Consider the following 20868-nt stretch of genomic DNA (forward strand, 5'->3'; position numbering starts at 1 on the left):
CTGTTTATGCCATTTAAAAGTTAGATGTCAGTCAAATCTCCTTTTGTAGTCAATAGAGTTAAACACTCCCACAGTGTGACTCATCCCATCCTGAAGTCTGATGTAGATGGGAACTACTTACCTCTTTCCATTATCTGTGCGGGGAACCCAGATGATAACTAATTTAAGATTGAAGTTAAGATTACTCAGGGCTGAGGAATCTAATGGAAGACAGGATCCCTTCCTAGTGGTCTGATCTGTGCCCTTCCTGAACTGAGAGAGGTGATCTCAAAATCCTTCTAGGAGAGATTACATCCAGGTAAAGAAGGCGAATCTATTGCCAGCCTTGCATAACTCACTAGGCAATGTACTAGTAATGGAAACCATCTTTAGATGGAAAGATACTTGGGCTCTGCTAGTGGAGCCATGTTTTAATGTGGAGTGTCTGTACTAACATGAATTAAATCAGGGAATTAACATCATTGTATCTGATGGGATCATTAAAAATTACATACAGTGTGGCACAGTGGGGAAATCTTAAATTCACCTCAGATTAATCCTCTTTGTTTTAGTAAAAAGCACAGACCAGAGAATAACTTTTTCATAATACTTTATTGCAACATTGTAATATGGGCTACCAGTTACTGTACTTCAGAGTGACTGTCTTGAGCGTTACGATTATTTAATCCTTTATTCCACAGTAATTTTCTGTATAAAACTAAATTAGATCTCGTGAATATTAACTTCAAGACTAACAGAGTAAAGTTGAGGAAATTGGGAGATAAAATTATGCAGAACTTCACATCTCTATTTTATCACTCATCAGAGAATACAGATTCTGTATTTTGTATTGGAAGAAGCAGAATAAACATCTTCGTAATTCGTCTTCAGTTTTGCAAATTAATGTTTGGGCAATCAAATTTGCTAAGTCCCTCTTTTCTCATAATAGGGTAAAAACATATGACTGTGGAGAAAGAATTGCTGAGTGGTTCTCTTTGTTTCTTGGTCGTCCATGTCGCTTGATAAGACAAAGTTCAGACATGAACAACAGATCTCATCAGAAAAATACAAAAGGTATGATGTCATTCTTAAAAATATTTGTGATTCCTCACATAGTAAACATCAGGCCCCTGGACTTCATACTGACTATATAATTACCCTGATAAAGGGTGAAAGAGTCATTCAGTATTGATCTGGTAGGTTTCAAAGGGTACATTTATACCCAAACTGTATTTATGCCGCCCTTCTACTTGTTACATTTGGTGAAAATGTACAGATACACCAGTCTGGGTTTTTTTATCATCATGACCATGATTTTGTCTGGAAACTCAATGATCATGAGTTTCATGATGATGAAAAATCTATAAACAAAGAATTTATTCTTAGACTAAGTTTCATTATAAAAAAGGATCAAATGGAAAGAACATCAAAAAACCATAGATATTGCACTTGTAAATTGTTTTACAAATTTGGTAAAATCTCAGCTCTGTCTCAGTTTCTAAATGTATTGCATCATTATCATTTACAGGTTTGAGGGGATTCTTGGAATCTTTCCTTAGTGTCTGGAGCTGAATGAATAATTTTTTAATGAGAATGAATAAGAGGTCAAAGGAAGGATGAGGTGAAATTGCTAGTACAATCTTCCTGATTTTTAACGATCATTTTAGAATGTTGGATTCATTTTTTTAGGTCTGGCATCTGCTACAAACATCTCACTCTCTCTTGTGAATGAAGCACAATACCTCCTGATAAATGTAGCAAGCATTCTGCAGCTGAAAGAACATATTTCTGCAAGGTAAGATCCTTCTGTCTCCAAATGTCTCTCAGTGGTCTTGGATTCCAGAATCTTGCCATAAGATGTCAATATAACTGTTTTATCTGGAAATTTAGAGAGAGTTACTTTTCAGTGTTCAACAAATATATAGGTACTAAACTGGTATAATTACTGATTCCTGTATGACTTCTGAAAATTTGGATTAAATGCTTGAACATAATCTTTCTGCCAGTCATCTTTAGGAAGACTTAAACAAAATTCTTGTCAAATGATTTGGTGGCAGGAGACTATTGGGAACCGGCCAACTTCTATTTGTGGGAAGAACAAGGATAATTAAGTTTTCTCAACATAAATAATCTGGCAGGTGAAAATACAAAAGCTTGCTACTTGCTGAACTATTTATTTCTTATAGGAAGGATTAAGATTTATAACAGAAACATTCACAACAGAAATATTTTAAAACTACTTGCAGGACTGGATTAATTTCATTTCTTAATTGAATTTGGCTTTACTTGTACAAAAGTGGGAGATACAAGCAGCAAATGAAACATTGAGCCAGCCCACACTTCAAAGATAAAGAATCCATTACCAGATAAATTTTCATATGCTGACAAGAGAAAGTTGCTGTTTCTTGAATATAAGTAGGACAGGCTCAAATTCCACAGAAAATCTGCCCTCAAGGCCACCATTATAGCTGTGCATCCCACAGCCCCAGCATTTGTCTCTGAGCCCTCTTTTCCTGTCTCACTAAACTTCCCTGCCTCTGCTTGGAGTCATCTTCTCTCCTCTTAGGCACCCACCAAACATTCCCCCTGCATTGAAATTCCCATTTTGAGTAAAGGAGGAAAATATATACATATATATATATATATATATATATATATATATATATATATATAGCTGTAGGAGGATACATATATAGCTTCAGGATTTAAAATGAGTGACTGAATGAAGCATCACTACAGACCACTGGAGCTTGCATTGCCTGAGGGCTTGCTTTCTTTAGGAGAAGACAGTGGGCAATTTTAGCATATCATGGCAGTGCTCCTCTGGGAAAAATGCCTGGAAAAGGTGAATCAGTCCATCTATCAGCTGTTTTCACTACCCTTTCTGAGTGATAGTTAATGCCTTCTTTTGAGGCTTGACTGGCTCGGTTACATCTCCTTGGGAGAACAACACTTTAGGCATCCCTTACTAATGCTGGGCTTTTTTCATGGTGAGACCCAGTGAGGAACCTTCCAGACATGGGATCTGAGTGCAAAGAAGAGGTGTAAGGCAAGTGAGGATGAAGGAGGACAGGGAACTTCGGTAAAACATACAATGTCAGATGATCCACTGATTTTGCACCTAATATCTTCCAGTACAACTAGACTTGTAATCTCTTTTTCTTCAAAGGAAACTCCAGACGTGACTGGAGCTGCCATGATGCCTGAGAAGCATCTTACTTCCCACTCTGCAGCACAAGTTGGAAAAGTTTTCCCTATTTTACCATGCAGTGCTTTCTCAGGGTGCTGGGGTATTCAGGGTGCTGGAATTCAGCATAGGTATACAGTATCATCATTTTGCACTGTTACTAAATTGTGGTGTAGGAACTTTCCAAACACTGAACTGTGCAACGTATTTTCTAGAATCTGCACATATGGGTCTTTATTAAAGGTTTTTATTTTTTAGAAAGTATTATTTAGCTTCTTGGCAAGTGGGTTTGGTTTTGTTTAATGGAAACCTGCTAAGATTTATAAAACAATTTTAATCTTCAATTGAGTTTTAATAATTTCTCTTTGTTTGTATCTTCTGTAAGTAAAAATTAATCTTCTAGTTTGCACTTGGCTGTCGAGAGGTGATCTAAAACAAAAACAGCAATTTAGTTGGAAGTTACAATGTCACATACTGTTGGAGAGCTATATGTATATGGAGACATCTGCCTCTCTGTTGTTGCCTTTACAGGTCACCTCCATGAAAATCCCCATGGCCTGGCCTTACGCTCAAATGTTATTGCTAGAAATACACCCTTGAAGATGCAAATGGTCATTTTCAAGTTTGCCTGTTAAATACATGTAATGCGTTCTGGATTGCAGGCCCCATACTGTGAAAAGTCCAAAGTACCCAGGCTGGCTTTGGCAAAATACACTGATTTTCACAACAGATCCCAGTTGAGATATTCAGGATGAAGGTGCCTGTCACTCCATGCAGCCAATGCACGTTTGGGGGGGGGATGTGATGGGCATTTACTCAGCTATGTGCTGCCAAGTAATTAGAAGCAGTTCTGAGGGCTGGGCATAGGCACAGCAGAGGTAAGGTATTTTGGAGGTGAGCCTGAGCAGATTGAAGGCAGAGAGACTAGGAGTAGTGGCACTGCAGTCTTGGAGGATCAGCAGCAAGGGATAAACCAGTAGAAACTAGAAATAGGTTTCAGCAGCTGGCTCAGGATGCTGCAGGCCCAGCTCTGAAGTTACTGGGGCTTTTGATGCCCCCACCGGTACTGGCTGGGGTGGCAAGCATCAATATGTTACAAAATGCATTCAGAACTAGAGGCCACACAGCATCCAAGCCCCAAGAGCCCACAGCAAAGCTAGGAAGCACACCAGCATAACTGAACTTGTTCATGACTAACTCCTATTTTCCTCCCTTCCTGTCTGAGCGCAGGCATAGTTTACACTTTCTGTTGGCTCCTATCTCCTGCAATCATTTCAAATTGTGTCTCAGCCATGGGATTGCTTGTGGGATCTCAAGAGAAAACCTGTAGCCCTTCAGCTTCCCATGCCACTTTCTACCCCAAGGCTGCTGGAGCCCTTGTGAACAGCGAAGGCTCGCTGGAGCAGGGCTTGTGTGGTTTGACTGAAAGTCTGCACAGGCAGTTTATCCTTATGCACATTTGTCTGCTAAATAAGGTAATCCAGACTCCTTTAAGTAAAATAAGCTCTTCTTTTCACCTAACAGGCTTCTTCTGCCAAGACTGCTTGATGTGAACAGTTTTCCCTGTGCTTTGATTTTGCATGGTTTTTTTTCTCATTTTAATTAAAACACTGTATGTCCTTACTTTTTTAATTATTTTTTTTTCCAGGACAGAAACTTCTCTTTTCACTACTTACCCAGGTTTCTGCCTTTGCTATAGGGTGTCATATCTGAAAGTTGTCAGACTACAGCTAATGGAGTATTGAAAGTTGTTCATGTCCATAATAGCTAATGCAAAAAGAAATGCTTTCCCCACTAACAATGGTGCTGAGAACTCCCTTGCAAATTTTAGGGCTGTCTTGGTACTGGTCGGGTTCTCCTTTAGAAGGAGAGTGAAGAATGACAATTCAAAGGTACAGCCAGATTTCTGATATTTGTATGCAATCTGCTGCTCTGTCTGCCTCATATATGTTCTCTGCACTGACACAAATCTACACTCTGGCAGTTCAAATGCTTGTAAAAAGGTGGAGATATCACCACACAGAGATTAATTTTTTTCAAAACACCTATCATTTGGTGCAATCTGCTGCATCCCAAAGGCAAATAATAATAATATGAGGAATACATTCTCTCATAAAATGCCTTTACTGGCCTTTTTCACCTTCAGCGTCTGCTGGTTTTGTCCTTTTTGCCACTGCAGCATGTGCAGAATAAGCTTCTATTTGCCTTCTTTTTAGAAGCATTTAACAAGTCAAATGATTGCTAACTCAAAAGATCTTTTCATTTGCTACCATTAGCCTTACATACGATAACTAATAAGGAATTTTCTCATATGCATTGTTCCTAATCGCCTGTCTACATGCTTTCATACCTACTTCACAGTTCCAGGTTACACCCCTGAAGAAGCCACCTAGAGGATTACAAATTATAGTCGAAGGATTACAAATTATAATTGAAGGTTTACAAATTATAGTTAAATACCTTGTGCCATTTTCATAGCCTTTGTAATAAAACTTGGTCCAGGTTATTCTGGAGAAACATTCACTGAATCATATTAGCCACTAGATTCTTACAGCACAAATATCTAGTGCAGAACGAGTTAATAAATCTTATTTTCTCTTTTCTCTGTCAACTCTGTGAGAAGGTTGGAAGAGCCATTGGAAATAGAGGAATTAATCCGACGTTTCCGTGCCAACATTGTCATCAGTGCACCAGAGTCCTTTGAAGAAGAAGAGTGGGCTGAGATTTCGATAGGTGCTCTGCGATTCCAGGTGCGAACTTGTCTCCCTTGTCCTAGTCCCAGTCTATCACAAAGTATTTTGACCCCTGGAGACAGAGCAATTTTTGCAAGGCTTTGACTGGAACATGGGCAGCACAGAAATTTATGAAGTGTGTAAAAAAACCAAACATGCTATGACCTCTGGCAAACATGCTTAAATATAATTGAGAGGTTTTGACATATTTCTCCACACCTTTTTTTTTTTATTTCATAATTCATAAAATTTCCCACCTCTATCCAACTGAGCAGAAAAATAATCACTGTTTTGAGGCAGTTTGCAGCAAATATTTAGCCAGCATGTCACGAGAGAATACCAGTTGCTGTTAAGCATAGTAGTCCAAATGTAACCTCAGATTGCTGCACATCGAGCAACTGACTGCCAAAAGACTGGACATGAATACAAGTGAATGATCACTGTCTGTTGCCCTCTGTTGTATACATTTTGTCACGTATACATGAAGACATGTTTCTAAGTCTAGCCTGGTAGGGCTTTTTCATATGTTATGCTTCGTATCATATCTAACAACATATTGTGCTTTGTACTGTAAGGAAAATGCTGAAGAGTTAGACTTTGTTGGCAAATACATTCTTTTGAGAAAAACTTCAACAAAGGATCCATGAAGAAGCTACACAATGCACACATGTATTACACGTTCTATTGGATTTGTCTGGTCCTTAGATATGAAATATGTATTTGAAAATGCATTGCCGAGGATGTGAAAGTGGCTTATTCATTGTTTTCTTAGAGGTGATAATGAAGGTGTGAATAACAGAAGTGCTGAGGTCAGATCTAGAAGCTGTGATAGACATCACTCCTATTTCTTTCTGGTCAGCATACTGTAAGAAATGGAGAGGCCATTTTTTCAGTAAGGATGGAAATTATGACTTATCTGCTCTCTTCTTATGTGTACTTTGATCAGTAAGCTGTAATATGAGTTAAAGAAAATTGAGGAAAAATTTCTTTAGGTAGGAGATGAGGACAAAATCCTTGGTGTATAGCTTGTTGGAGGCTGGAGTTGCACTAGGGATCTCAGCTCAGGATCCTGTTGTGGAAGATACTGTAAAACTACAGAATAAAAAGGCATTCCTGTTTCTGGCATTGAAATACTTCAGGAATGCAAGCTGAAAAAGAAAGGCTTATGCAACTTGCATTGTCTTTTCCAGTCTCTGCTAGGTCCTTATTCAGATACTGATGTAGTAACAGTAGAAATTATGTTAATGGTACTTGATGCCAGGAAAAAGGTAGAAGAAGCTGTTGAACAAAGCAAAGCAGGGAAAAATATTTCCTTCTCTGTCTTGTTTTCTTGTTCTTTTAATAAAATATTAAGGCTGTGGAAAATCACCTTCTGAAAAAGCTGAGCCAAATGTATGGTTTTGATTATTACACTGAAGAGGTGTACAAGCAGTTCTAGATGTACCTCAAAGAACTGAAATAGCACTTCAGATCAGCATATAAAAATGTTTGCAGTGTCAGGTTTAATTATTTGCCCAATTTGAAATTTATGACACATTTTACAAAAGTAGAATGTGTATATTGAGATACTGTTAACAGTTTCTATAATGTACAGCTTTGCTAAAGTTAGGGTTGCAATATTAAGGGAAACTGGAATATGTCTTCCTTCTTAATTTTAATGCTTTAAAAGGTAAGAAGAAATTAATTGCAGCTTTTTTCCCTAAAAACACACCCTAGTTCAAAGTAGGAATTAACTTTAAGAACCATGCTCTGCATGATGTTACAGTAGAGGTTCTCATTATTCCTTCTGATTATATAAACTTGTGAAAATTCACATCTTGCATTCTGATTATCTACAAGTGCTATGCCTATAAGAAAGAATGGGGAATATTGTGTATTTCAGCTGCACTGAAACAATGTAAAACAAACCCTGTTAGATTAACTCCAAGAAAATCCTCCTTGGTTTACATCCTGAGGCGCTAGCTTAATTTTTTATTCAGTTCCCCTTTGGGCAAGTAGCTCTGCCAGCCTGCAGATGAAGTGAAGCCATCAGGAAATACAAATATGTAAATGTTTTTGACTTCTCAGATTCTGTCTCTGGGAAAGTTTTCCTGAAAAAAAAAGAAAAGAAAAGAAAAAGTGAATTAAAAAATCAGTGAGACCTTTGCAAGTAGACCCTTCGAAAATGTACCTACATTAGGTGAATGGGCCTGACCTCTTACGTAATTAAAGCAGAGAAGAACACAGGAAGTGTGTGAAAGATATGTTTTTAAGATATTATGATGGTCAGAAGCTTGTACTGTTCTGTGTTGTACTGCTTTGATATACAGCTGTGAACCTTCTTTAACTGAAATTTCAGGTTGTGGGTCCGTGCAGCAGATGTCAAATTATCTGCATTGATCAACAGTCTGGGGAACGAAACAAAGAATTTCTGCAGTCTCTGTCTGCTGCCAGAGGTAGAAAGGTCAGTACAGTACTCCAAAACAGCTGTATAGAAAGATGTAGTGACTTCATTGCATGCATAGTGAAATATATGCTGAGAGAATATTCACGATTAAGTTGTTATGCTAATCGTTACCATTTGTTTTTTCAGTAAAAAGAGGATGCACTTACAATGCAGATATGACATCGTTTATTTCCATAAAATGCTCAACACGGGTTTTTTATTCAGAAATTGACTATTAATATGCATTATTTTTTACTGTGCTTGCTTTTATTCAGTATGTACTGCTTTACAATGTGTTATTTTGCTCTTGAAAAACACGAGCTGATGTGCTGATGTCATTCAAGACGAGGAATCTGCAGAAAAATCAGAAAGTGTTTGAAATGATACAGTTAGCTCGTAAGACTAAACTTTATTCTTACTGTGAGAAACTACTTAGCAGGAAAAACAGAGCAGATGTGAATATAGTCAAAGTGGAAAGTAATTGATTAAGAAAGTGACTGGAGAATAAGTGTGAAATACAGGCATTCATTTGGAGTCCTTCTGCTTCCTGAGGTTGCATCGCTTCTTGGAACTGAGAGTGCTCAGACGATGGCCAGACAGTTTGGCATCCCAAAAGCTTCACAAGTCTCCTCATAAGTATTTATTTAGCTGAAAATCCTTACTCTAAATTTATTGCTTCCTGTTCATTGAACTTATGTTTTAAAAGTTTGTTAGCCAGTCAGGGCTCAGAAGCCTCACCAATACCAGCCAAACACCAGAGACTGGGCACAGCACAGGGGCAGAGCAATAACAAATAGGTTGAAAATTATTCACCCAAACAATGCACAAACAAGTTACAAATAATGCATTCTTTGTTAGGAAAAAAAATAATAAATTGATTCATCTCAGTGACTCATTAAGCAAACAAAGGGCTACATTTTCAATGAATGTTATCCTTGGTGAATAGCTCTGCCAGCTCTGTCTCGGAGCCAGCCGCCTGGTGCAGAGTGAGATGGGGAGAGGCGAGCAGGCAGGGGCCGGCTGTCTAGGCACAGCTTCCCGCTGACCTGAGATGACTTAGGGTTGCACAGCAGGCTCCGGCATCCAGATCGCCACAGCACATGTGCCTTTGTGAGATGAGCTCCTGGCCATGGTGGGTAGCCTGAGGACAGGAGCCCTCTCCAGGTAATGGTGAGCCACAGCTGGAACATCTGGGACACTAAGAGCGCATTCTGGCACTCTGGGCAGGGATGCTGCCCAGCTGCCACGTGGGGTGCGGTATGCAGAGGACTTTCTCTACCCACATGGGTTTTACTGGATTATGACTTGAATCCTCTGTAGAGGGAAAGCACTCTGTATTCAGGTACCTTCTCAAATGGCAACAAAACCTTACCCAGGACACAGATTCTCAGGAGAGGCAAAGCATCTTCTGCATGTTTCCTGCAGCAAAGATGAGCTTCTCTTTCATTCTGATTAACTCAGCAATGCAAAGGTTTTCTTGATACAAGCACTCCTAGAACCAAGTAACTCGTTCAAACAGAACTAAGGCAAAGAGAGCAATCCAGCCTCTTGAGAACAACCTGGTGCCAGATAAAAGATGCATGGCAAGGCGAGGCGCTGCAGAGCACAGCACTGCTATTCACAGTGGGGGAGTGCTCTGCTTCCCTCAGCTGCGCAACAATATTCATGCTGCAAAGAACCGGGCCTTCAGCCTTTTTTATTTTTCCCAGCCTTCAGCACTGCTGGCAGATGGGATCTTGTGAGCATGCCCTGCTCTGCATCACGCCAAGTCCTCTGGGTTAGCTTGACAGCTGAAAGAGATAGTTTGAACTGGTTATTTTGCCTGAACTGCTCTGAGAAGACCTCAGAGCAATCCCTCCTGCAAGTCATCTGTGGGATGGTGGTCACCAGCTGGTTATCAGTGAGTAGCACCCGAGGACTATGGCATCTTCAGTGTGCTAAGCAGACCTAGCAGAGGACATTGATCCAAACCTTTCACGGTTCACAGGGGGGAGAGAGAACAAACATTGAGTTAAATTGTGACTGTGTTAAATTGCAGAGCTAATCCTTTGGTGACTCATGTCTCTAGCATGCGCTTTTCTGTTAAGGAGTCATCCAACAGACTTCATTTTCTTTTTTTATCAGATACAGATTCAGTGAAGGAATTTAGCAGTGCTTGTTCCCAGCTGTCAATAATGTGATTCAAACTACAAAAAACAAATGCAGCAAAATAAGATTTAAGCTAATTTCCCAGTAGAAGGGGAACTGATATTTTTGAAAGGTTGTTGTAGTTGCTTGATTTCCAAAACATTAAAGATACTGCACATACGAATGGATAGCACATCCTGAATGCTTAACGAGAGAGCCAGATGTCAATATTTACCTTTTTGTTTGTTTTTCCAAGAACAGCAACCTAGAAAAATATGTCAAACTTTATCAAACTGGTAGCCCAAATGACAGCACTGCCAATGAACTTCAATAATGAGCTAAATAAAGTAAGGCTTGTAAGAGGTGGTTCGATATTTATTTCTGAAATAATGTTTTTCTCCATCCCGCTGAGAACCTGGTGCTCCAAGTTGAAAGATTGAGGCTTTGAATAGATGGGTTGCAGCTGAAAGTCAGAACCAGCTACTGTAATTAGCCACACAAGCAATTTGCATGTTTCCTGATAAATGTAAAGCAGGGTGCTGAAGCCTAGCCATTTACTTTTTATGAAACCTTTTATCACATTGTTTGAAATAAAACACAAACACCTCTACAAAGCGAACTTGAGCTCTGCTGCCATCAGTTCTGAAGAAACACTCATTAAGGATTCCTTCTGTAATTTTTGGCTGAAAAGGAAAAATGAGCTCTCCTCCTGTGACAGAGCTCTCTGTTACTGCAGGAGACTATGAAAGACTAGGTAACTACATTAAGCAAATAGCATAAAAATAGCCACACACTGTTTCACATACGTCACCACCTGATGCAAAACACACAGAGACAGAAAGGAGGGAACATCAAATTCTTGCCTGTCTTCTGTGTTTTGCAGATGCAGTTTAATGCTAACAATAGCGGAAGCCCTGTGGGTAGATTTGCAGCAGTGCTATAAGCTGGGACTTGCTGTCAAGGTAGCAAAGGGAATTGCATTAGCAGTCTGCCCCAGCATAAATGTACAGATAGCAGTACATCAAGGGAAATCCATTATGTTTGCACATGCCCTCATACACTAAAAGGCTTGTGTTTTTTCCTGCGGGCTGTTGATCCTCCTTTATGTATCTCATTGTGCCTTGGGAGAGCTTCTTTCCCTGCAGAATTAGACGTTGTGCCTTTGGATTGCTTACTGAAACATTAGCAAGGATAGCAAATGACTTCTCTTATCAGATGCATCATTAACATCATTTTCATAGTAATGCAAGGCCTTACACTATTCGATGCTTTTCATCCAAAGATCTGGAACATTTGCAAACAGTGATTGATGTAATTAATAGACCTCTGAAATAATATGGTTCTCTTTTCTCATTGGTGGCTGAACTGGAAAATGCATTTATTTAAGGTAGAGCAAAGGAAAATCAGTTCTTAGGAAAACATTCTGCTGTCCAGAGATTTTCAACAGAACAAGACCTGGGTTTTTGACACCAAGTTAAAAGTTTCCCTTTTTTCCAATATGAAAAATCAGCATGTTGAAAGTGAGTACTTCCACTCTCCTATTTTGTAAGGCTTTACTAATAAGTTTCAGTGAATCCAGACCTAATAAAACATCCTTACATTAAAAAAAAATATTCAGCTTTAATAATTGCATCTCCCAAACCTTTGCATGGGAGGGAGGTTATGTTATTGTATGAATAAAAAGAGCAAACGTGAACAGGTAGATTAATCTATTGGGAGAAGTCAGCTGAGAGCTAAATCTAGGGGCAAAATTAATCCACCTCATCCATCCAAAGCTAAGTTTTAGCATGCAGTATCACTTATGTGCTTGTTACACATTGTAGCAGGGCATTTTCCCTACCAAGTGCTAGTCTGAATTAACTGATTGTTTAGGAGCTGTAGCTTGAAGGCATCTCATCTCAGCCTTTGTCAGATGTAGCACCTCAGGTTTCTACCTTACAAAAGGAGATACTGCACCCAGGCTATTTCTCTGTCAGTGAAGATCTAAGCAGTGCCTATTACTGTTGATCCAGTAAATGTACTTGAAACAACATGCAAGAATGACAGCATTTTATAGCTCCTCCTTCAAGTGAGTGTGATGACTATCATATGATTCACTGTTGGCAAGAATAAGTACATTTTATCTATTTCTCCCAGCAGTGAAGTGTTGTGCTTTTTACTAATCAAGAAGCTTTACATTTTTTGTCCCTGTGAAGTTTGAGTGATAGGAAGAGCCCCTAGTGCCATCAGAAGACCGAGCAGATAAAGCCACAGAACTCACAGTCCAGCACTCCCTGCCCAGTTCTTGGTGTGTTCTGGGGAGGTTATATGCAGAATAAAATGCCCTTGAAGTCAGGAAAAGGTAGCAACAGCAGAGAGAGATTATGCGGTTCATTGTAATAACTCTGCAGGCTGTAATCTCTGCGTCTGAAAGCCTCATTTTTCAACAGTGAAATGTGAGAAGGGCCAATTTCTACATTTTATCTTTCTCTTGAAACAGAGCTGAACTGGCAGGATGCACAGCTTTTGTGGTTGCTTGGGGGGAGTTGCTATTATCAGTATTTGCTGAGTCAATATTTGTAATTATTGAAAAACAAGGAAATTTACTTAAAATATATTAAATCCACTTCTGGTAATCACAAGCTAAATTTTGGTCTTAAGAACCAAAAGATTCAGAAAACAAAGAAGTCAGCAATTCCAAGCAGGTATTAGTACTAAACTATGTATACCATCAGTATACCATCACCTTGAAAACTCCTTAGACATCACCTAGTCTCAGCACTGAAAAAAATACTAGGAGACTTTAGATGCCCAATCAGAGTAGAGAAATACTAAGGACCAGTATTAAAATAGTATTTGAGAACTCCTGAAGATAAGTTGTATTCACACATGCCTTTTCTTAAATAATTCTGAATGGTTTAAAGTGCTTTAAGAAAAAAAAATCTTCCTAAATGATTCACAACAATAGAAAAATGGTAAATTAAATTCTCAACAGTCAACAATCTTCCCAGATTTATTTTAGTCTCGTTTTAAGATAAATCAAGATGTTAATACAGTAAATATAAATAAAAAGTTCTTATGTATCAAATAAGTTCATTTACACGGCTGAGTTATAAAATTCCTTCCTCTGTGAAATGTGGCATAGCATGGACTAATATTCATTTTACAATATTTGTTTTATGATTGCCCGATTTTTTAAAACAACAAAATTATGGCAACTGTCATTTTTGCACTAGGGTATAGGAAGTAAATCCAGGATATTAACCACCAGGCTGAAAAACACATCATTTATGCCAATAGAGAAACCACAGCTTGTCAACAAATAAGAGAAAAGCAAGAATGGAAAAATAATACTATATACTTTAATATTTTAAATGAAACAGTTACCAACTTACCATTTTAGGATCATGGTTGATCTAACACAGTCACTGTGCTAGAGGATCGGGATCTTACTGTGCTGCAGGCATTCCTCAGCGTTAAATACTAGAACACTGACCATAAGGACCTACCCTGTGTCCACCAGTGTTGACACCATTATGGTCACAGGTAGTCAAAAAGTGTCATTAATAGGATAGGCCTGATCAAGTCCAACTATATATGGGGACCTAATCAGGTCCCCATATATGTGAAATGCCAGTGAGGTGAAGGAATAGCAGAAGTAGCCAAAAAAAACACTGCTTGGGAGCTGGTTTTCTTTTTAATGTTTAGGATTACAAATGAAACAGAGAGACCCAAATTCAGAGTCTGAGGCCATGTTTGGATAGATCTCTGCTTTACAGCATCTCTCTTACTTGGGACTAGGTCTCAGCCTTACCTCTCACTAATTCTTCAAAGACTAAAAGCTGTTTCGTGTTACCTCATTACTGTATCTTTATTTAATTATACAGTGCAAGAATAGGAGAAAACATACTGCCTTCATATTTAGTCTGTCACATATGCTCCCTTAAATCCATCTAGCACTATTTTTTTAATTTATTGCAATTCCCTTTACCTAGTATATTTTTCTAAACCTGCTGTAAATGTAATTCCCTCAATTTCAGGATCATCAATCTGAGCAATGGCAGTAAATGTAATCAGGAAATGAAGAAAGAGAATAGAGTTTTGTTTTTAAAATGTATTTTTTCAGAAATACCAAATGAATTTCATTTGCTTATTTATTTACTTTACACTTTAGAGTGACTGGTACATTTTGACTGTAGCCTACCAAAACAAAACACTTTTTTTTGAAACCTGTAAAAAAAGAAAATTAGTATTGGGTTTCCAAGATCCTCAGTTTGAAGAACAAAGACATTCTGAAGTCTACAAATCAATTAGCAATTTAACATGGTCTTCAGCATTCATTTATTTCTTACTTTATGTATTTCTTCAATTAACTATTATCTAATCATTTGGAAAATATTATCATGAGATTGCAAGTCTGTTTCTTGCACATTTCTAAATTCTCCACTGTTGGAAAACAAAACCACAAAACCACACCAGTCTCTTACTATGACATTTCCAGATCACACCCAGCTGTTCACAGCTACAACTGTGACGTTCAACGTGCTTAAGATTAAGACCACACATAAGAGTGCAGACACCCAGATCAGGTTTTTGGTGCCTGCGAGGGTTGTATGGTCAGCGGGTGAAGTCGTTATTCTGTTCCCCTTTTCTTTATTATTCAGTATCACAAGGGCACATATCTTAAGTATCTCTAATATTTATGTAGGATGGCTTCACAGGTACTGACAGATAACAAGTGGTAGTCCTAATAAAACAAACTTCCTGAATATTTTCTGTAAAATATACTAAAATATTCATAAAAACAAATGAAGGGAAATTCACAAAGGCTAGACAGAACAAAGTTCTGTTAACAAAGCGAATAATTCATGGTAGAAGATGCAAGACTTTTCCTCACTGTTTGAACATACATGTGTTCTCGTTCTGCCTAGCCTTTATTTGTGATAATGCATTACCTGTACTTGTCAAGAGGCCAGAACAGTCATTAAATGACAAGACTGTGAAGGAGTGTAAATTACATGTATGATACTATGGAGCTCATGACGAAATACTATGTTATTTATCCACTTACTTAAGGTATTCTTCTTGAGTATCATGGGGTTAGCTTTTGTTTACCAGTCTATTATAGTTAATTAGTTAAAAATGTTCTTAATTACATGGAGATAGTACATACCTCCTTATTCTTAAAGCACGATTGTTTTTCTAAGCATATCTGGGTTGTGAGATCCTCTATAGATCTGATTACTTTAACATGAGTTGCATCTCAATACATATTTTGCTTTTTTCAGACAAACTTCGGTATATACCTGATGAACCAGCCCTTGTGCTCATCCTTTCCAGATATTTTATCGGTTGGGTCTCAAGTACTTCCAGTGCTGGAGGAGAATACAGAAATTCAGCCCCCGACATCCAGTGAAGAAAAATGTTCGGGATAAATTCTCTGGTGGAGATGAGATTTATATGCAACTCCAGGGAAAAGTCAGAAGTCAGTTATTCAAAAAAAAGAAAAAGCTTCCACTCATTTGCTTCTGATTTAAGTCTTTTAATTTTCTGTTTGCTGTAAATGTTATCAGATGGCAGAACCCTTGATAATTACAGCTCACCTACATGTTTTTGCTTGTGATTAGGTTACAGCAGCCATAACTCTATTTTACTCAATTGCTTCAGGATGCAACAGGTTTGATCAAGTTTTACTGGTGGATGACTCCTAAAACAAGCCCAACATCATTGTCAGAAACCCACATCTCAATGAAGGAAAGTAAACGCAACAGTACACAACTTCCTTATGTTGCTTTGTTAAAACCACAATTGGGAGAGAGGATGCAGGACATATTTTAGAAACAATGTGGGTGGGAAGGGAACAGTGGGAGAGTGGCATGAGAGTAGCAGTCCGTTCAGCTTTTCAAAATGAAACTGAAGGTGATGTGTAGACAGTCTGAAAGCACCAGAGAAGAGGGAACTGTTATTGGGAAATCTGTGTCTCCCTCTTCGGAAGTGGTGTGTGAGGATGCCAAAAAGACACAAAGATCAATGAAGATTCAGTATGCCGTTTGCAAAACACATCCCCTGTGAAGCAATTTCATCCATTTGTTCTCGTCTTCTTTCTCTCGTTCCCGTTTGCTACTTTTCTATCTGATTTATTTTATGTGATGACTTCCCACACACTTGTTTCCTTACATATTTGTTGATCTTGACACATTTTTTCTAGTTAGAGATTTTTCAACTAATACAGTCATGTTTTCTGTACAAACTTTGTTTATCCTCAGCGGTCTCTAATGGCCACTTAAGGGAACGCTTGAAAGTTCGGATGCTTCTCCATCCCGAACAGGTCAAAGTATTCTTTTTTCTTACTCTTTGTGCATTTGATAATGCCCTTCTTAGAAGGCTTTTGAGTTCTTTATTCTCCTAAATATGACTCATGCTTTCTGATTTCTGAGAGCAAATGTCTGAAACCTAGGACTTAGTCTGAAATATCAATTATTGTGAAAATTAAAAAAATAAATAAAGCAAGCCACACAGCAAAAAAACCACATGGAAAGTCAATGTAATGCAAGACTGAATACATTGAGGCCAGGTGTTTTATGACCCCCAACATGTGTCCAGCCAGCCACAGGGAGATTTCATGCTTCCAGGAAGTCCTTCTGGAAGAGGAAATTCTCCTAGACTGGCCTCTCTATTGCCATTTGGGAAGTGAAATTTTGACCCTGTTAAAAGCACCATCAGAACTCTCATCCAGCATGATTTAGGTCTTCCTTGGGGCAATTTTGGCTCAAACTGTGTGAAAGTGCTTCTGGCTGAAGCAATCCTTGAGTTGTTTGAGTATATCCCTGGAGGAGAGCAGGCGGCTTTGTGAAAGAATTGGTCAAACAGTCATTCTGAAAGGGGAGTGACTACCGCAAAGCGGCATACAATGGGAAAAGGGAAGCGCATCGCCCAGTATGCGAATCAGAATTCAAAGATGGTCTTTTTTCTTTCTCTTCTTTTTTTTTTTTTTTTGAACTGGTTTCTTCTTTCTTTTTTTTTTTGTTCTTTTGAAGAACTGGTTTTACTCACTTTAGCTGGAACAGACTCTTATTAGTCTCTCAGCAGAGCTTTGTAATGGAAATGAGAAGAGACATTATCTGTTTCTTACAACCTGCCATAAAATACACGGAAAGAGAGAGGTGTTTCACATGTACGTAAACTGAGGATCAGTTTCGAGAGTTGTACCTTCCACTTCAGAGCCCAAGCACTGCTTCTTGATGTCTGCTTTGAAAAGCAGGGGTTTTATCTGTCTAGTTGTCAATTATCTGATGTTGTAATGAGCAGGCTTTTTGGAACCTTGAAAAGCAGTTTCCTGATATCTAAATCTCTTAATTGTTTCACTCTTTGCCTTTCTGTTCTGCAGTTGTTTTGTTGGATAGAAAGCCAGCGCAGCTCTGGCAAATTTAATATGAAGAGACCTGCTGTATGCTGACCTTCAGGTGATCTCTGGTGCTTTGCTCTGTCCTCTTCACCTCACCAGTATGTCATTTGTTTAAAATGGCACAGAAGTTAGAAAAGGAAATTGAAAGCAAACCTCAGCAAGCTCTGTTTTACTTGTTATTGGATTTACTACAAAATAAGTCACTTTGGTACACAGTGGCTTGACAAATACTGTTTGTGAATAGCCTTAATGCAACATATGATAACTAAGGATGAGAGGATTTGAACTTTAAAAATGTCATGCTTGGTCATTTTGACCTATTATTTACAGGCAATTACACTTTCTCTCTTCTGTGGCTTTGTAATATTAGATCAAGAATAATTTTGTCATTTTACAGGGGGGAAAAAAGATTTTCTCTGATGTATGAACATACTCATTAGTATATTCTGTGCATTTCCTTGTGCTACAGTGATAGGAAGTGTCACAACGCTTCAGATTAATGGAAGAGACATAAGGAATCTTTCCTCTCAACAAAGGATAATATTTCCCTTCTAGTAAGTGGAGTGTTCCCACCAGTATTGATATATCTTCCCATCAATGAAGGCAAATTCTTCTCAGTGCCAATATTCTGTGGAAAATCTTGGAGTAGGAAGTCACTTTTAAATGACAGGCACTGTAAGTTTGTAGAAAGAACATCCCTCCCATAATGTGAAAATAATTCAAAGAAAGAAGAAACTTAGCATAATGCAAACCCAGGTACTGCAGGAACAAAAAGGGCATAAAAACTTTGAAAGACTGTATATATTACATAGACAGATTATATGTTCTATAAGGGGTGACTTCTCAATCTTCAGAGTACATAGAAAAAAGACCATTTCGTATGAATGCAGGCTCTTTCATCTAAGTACTCCCATTGCTGCAAAATTAAATCTTTGGACTAATTGCAGATATATGTTTACCTTATATGGATAAGAAATGTACTTAATACAGTATTTCCAGAATGCTGTATGTGGAAAGTCTATATATTTGAAAACTAAGTCCATATTTCCTTACAATGAATTATTCAGACATGTTCCATTTTCTGTGGGACTTAACTCCTTCTCAAACCTCCAGGCAAAAATGGTGATTATTACAAGCTCTAAGAATAGCCAGGAGGCTGAAATCACAGAACAGAAATCAGCATTTTTAGGAGAAGCCTCTGAACTCTGTGTTCTCTGATGTGACTAAGATATTTCAGACACAGTTTATGATTTATATACTTTCAATGGCATTCAAATTTTAGGTCACTCTTCTGTCAAAATTATACACAAATCAAAGGAAGGACTACATAAAAAACGTGATTGTTCATAAATTATAGAGATTATGCTATGCATTTCTTCTTCAGTCTGGTTTTTAACTTCTTGGAAATGAAACAAATAAAATATATATTGTGCTTGACGTGTCTACTGGTGGTGGTTGCATTCTTGACCTTTGAGCTCATGAGATGCTAAGTTCTGCTTGGAGGCATTGCTGGGCTCACAGGGTGAGTATGCAGCTCAGGACTGAAGGGATGTCTCATTGCTGCTGGGATTCACAGGTGAGGTCTTCCTCCAGCTATTGCGCTCCGTCTGTCTAGTCAGCATGCCAATCAGCTGCACACTCAGCTCAGGCCCTGTACAAAATGCACTAATAATCACTGGTTTCCTTCAAAATATGTCCAGAGGCAGTCCTGTTGGAGCCATCTCTGTTATCCAGAGGTTGGAGCTCTCACCAACGGTGTTGAAGAAGAGAAGGTTCATTTCCCCGTCCTTTGCCTGGAGGGATCCAACACTGTCTTTCGCCACTGCCTAACCCATCAGTCAGTAGGCAAGACTGGGACTTAACAGGACTGGGTGTGTGTGGGAATCACAGGGAAGGCTTGTCCCTCCCATCTTATGAGGTTTACATGGAAATGATCTGTGATTCACTAGGCCAGAGAGAGAGGGACATGGGCACAGTGAGGCAGGATCCACACGTGTCTCTGAGCTACTATTCATGCTCTTTTGGATTCAGTGAGGGTGGGAGAGGAAGAAGAGCATGACTCTGTAACCCAACAGGTAGGTCACTCCTATGGAGGTGAAAGATGCGGGTACATCCCTGTCTCTCTGATTATACAGCTGTCATGAGGCAGCTACTTGGACAAAACATAGACCGAGAAGGGAGGAGAAAGCAGAGTGCTCCTCCTCTCTGCTGGGCATGTGAGACAGTGGGTTACAGAGGCTTGTCTCCTTCCTCCGGCCACCAGCGTTTCAGTACAAGGTGGAACTTCAGCAAAAATAGAGGAGAATGCATCAAGCATGTTTTGGAATAGGCCATTAGGGGAAACACAAGTTTGAGTCCTCAAAAGCAGAAATGGAAATTAACCCTCATTTCTGATTTCTTGCTAGGCGCCCCAGCTGCAAGGCTGGAGTGAAAAGGAAAAAATGTGCGAGGGAAAGAAAAGTGGCATCTCCTACAGTCAAAGTTTAAAAGAAAGTAGTGATACACATGCCTTCGCCACCCAGTTTGTAATTTTTTTAGGAAAGAAAGGATGTAGGTATCCTCAGGCCCATAAATCGGATTCAGAGAACTCAGAGTAAATCGTCGACAGAGAGGTGCCTCTTAAGCAAGGTGCCATTTAAGAGGCCTCTCTTCCCTCCCTTTTGTGGCAACTAGCTTACTTTGCTGCTCACTCAGTGTGATGGCGGTTGTGGGTCCCTTCCAGTGGAAAAAATAAGCAGGTGCCCTGCATAAGGAGTGAAATGACTCACTTCGGACTGCGGACAGGGAGAGATGTTAGGAAGGTTTGACATGGGGCATCTTTGAGCATCACTGCCACGTGCAGAGGTACATCAGACACCTCTGTGTAATAATCCCGGAAATATGTGTCACAGAACAAGTTAGTAATTTTTCTGCTGGCGCTGTGAAGTCATCCTGGAAGGGTGATATTCAAGAATTGTGCTGTTGGGGAACAGGCCATCGCAAAGGCAGGATGGGGAAAGGGGACAAACAAAAAACCTCATGTTGTAGCATTTGC

The 20868-nt window shown here is 39.0% G+C and overlaps 1 protein-coding gene across 1 annotated transcript in view; it reads left to right on the plus strand.

Moving 5' to 3' along the window:
• MOCOS (molybdenum cofactor sulfurase) overlaps window positions 1-19271 on the plus strand; it is a 225897-nt gene extending 206626 nt beyond the window's left edge. The window contains exons 11-15 of the mRNA XM_072852966.1: window positions 929-1053; window positions 1669-1774; window positions 5790-5916; window positions 8237-8341; window positions 15718-19271. Of these exons, the coding sequence (XP_072709067.1) occupies window positions 929-1053; window positions 1669-1774; window positions 5790-5916; window positions 8237-8341; window positions 15718-15864 (610 nt within the window). The 3' untranslated portion in view covers window positions 15865-19271. The remainder of the gene's footprint in view (window positions 1-928; window positions 1054-1668; window positions 1775-5789; window positions 5917-8236; window positions 8342-15717) is intronic.
• The last annotated feature ends 1597 nt before the right edge of the window (window positions 19272-20868 follow it).

This window comes from Ciconia boyciana, chromosome 2 (genome assembly GCF_034638445.1).
Source record: "Ciconia boyciana chromosome 2, ASM3463844v1, whole genome shotgun sequence".
NCBI lineage: Eukaryota > Metazoa > Chordata > Aves > Ciconiiformes > Ciconiidae > Ciconia > Ciconia boyciana.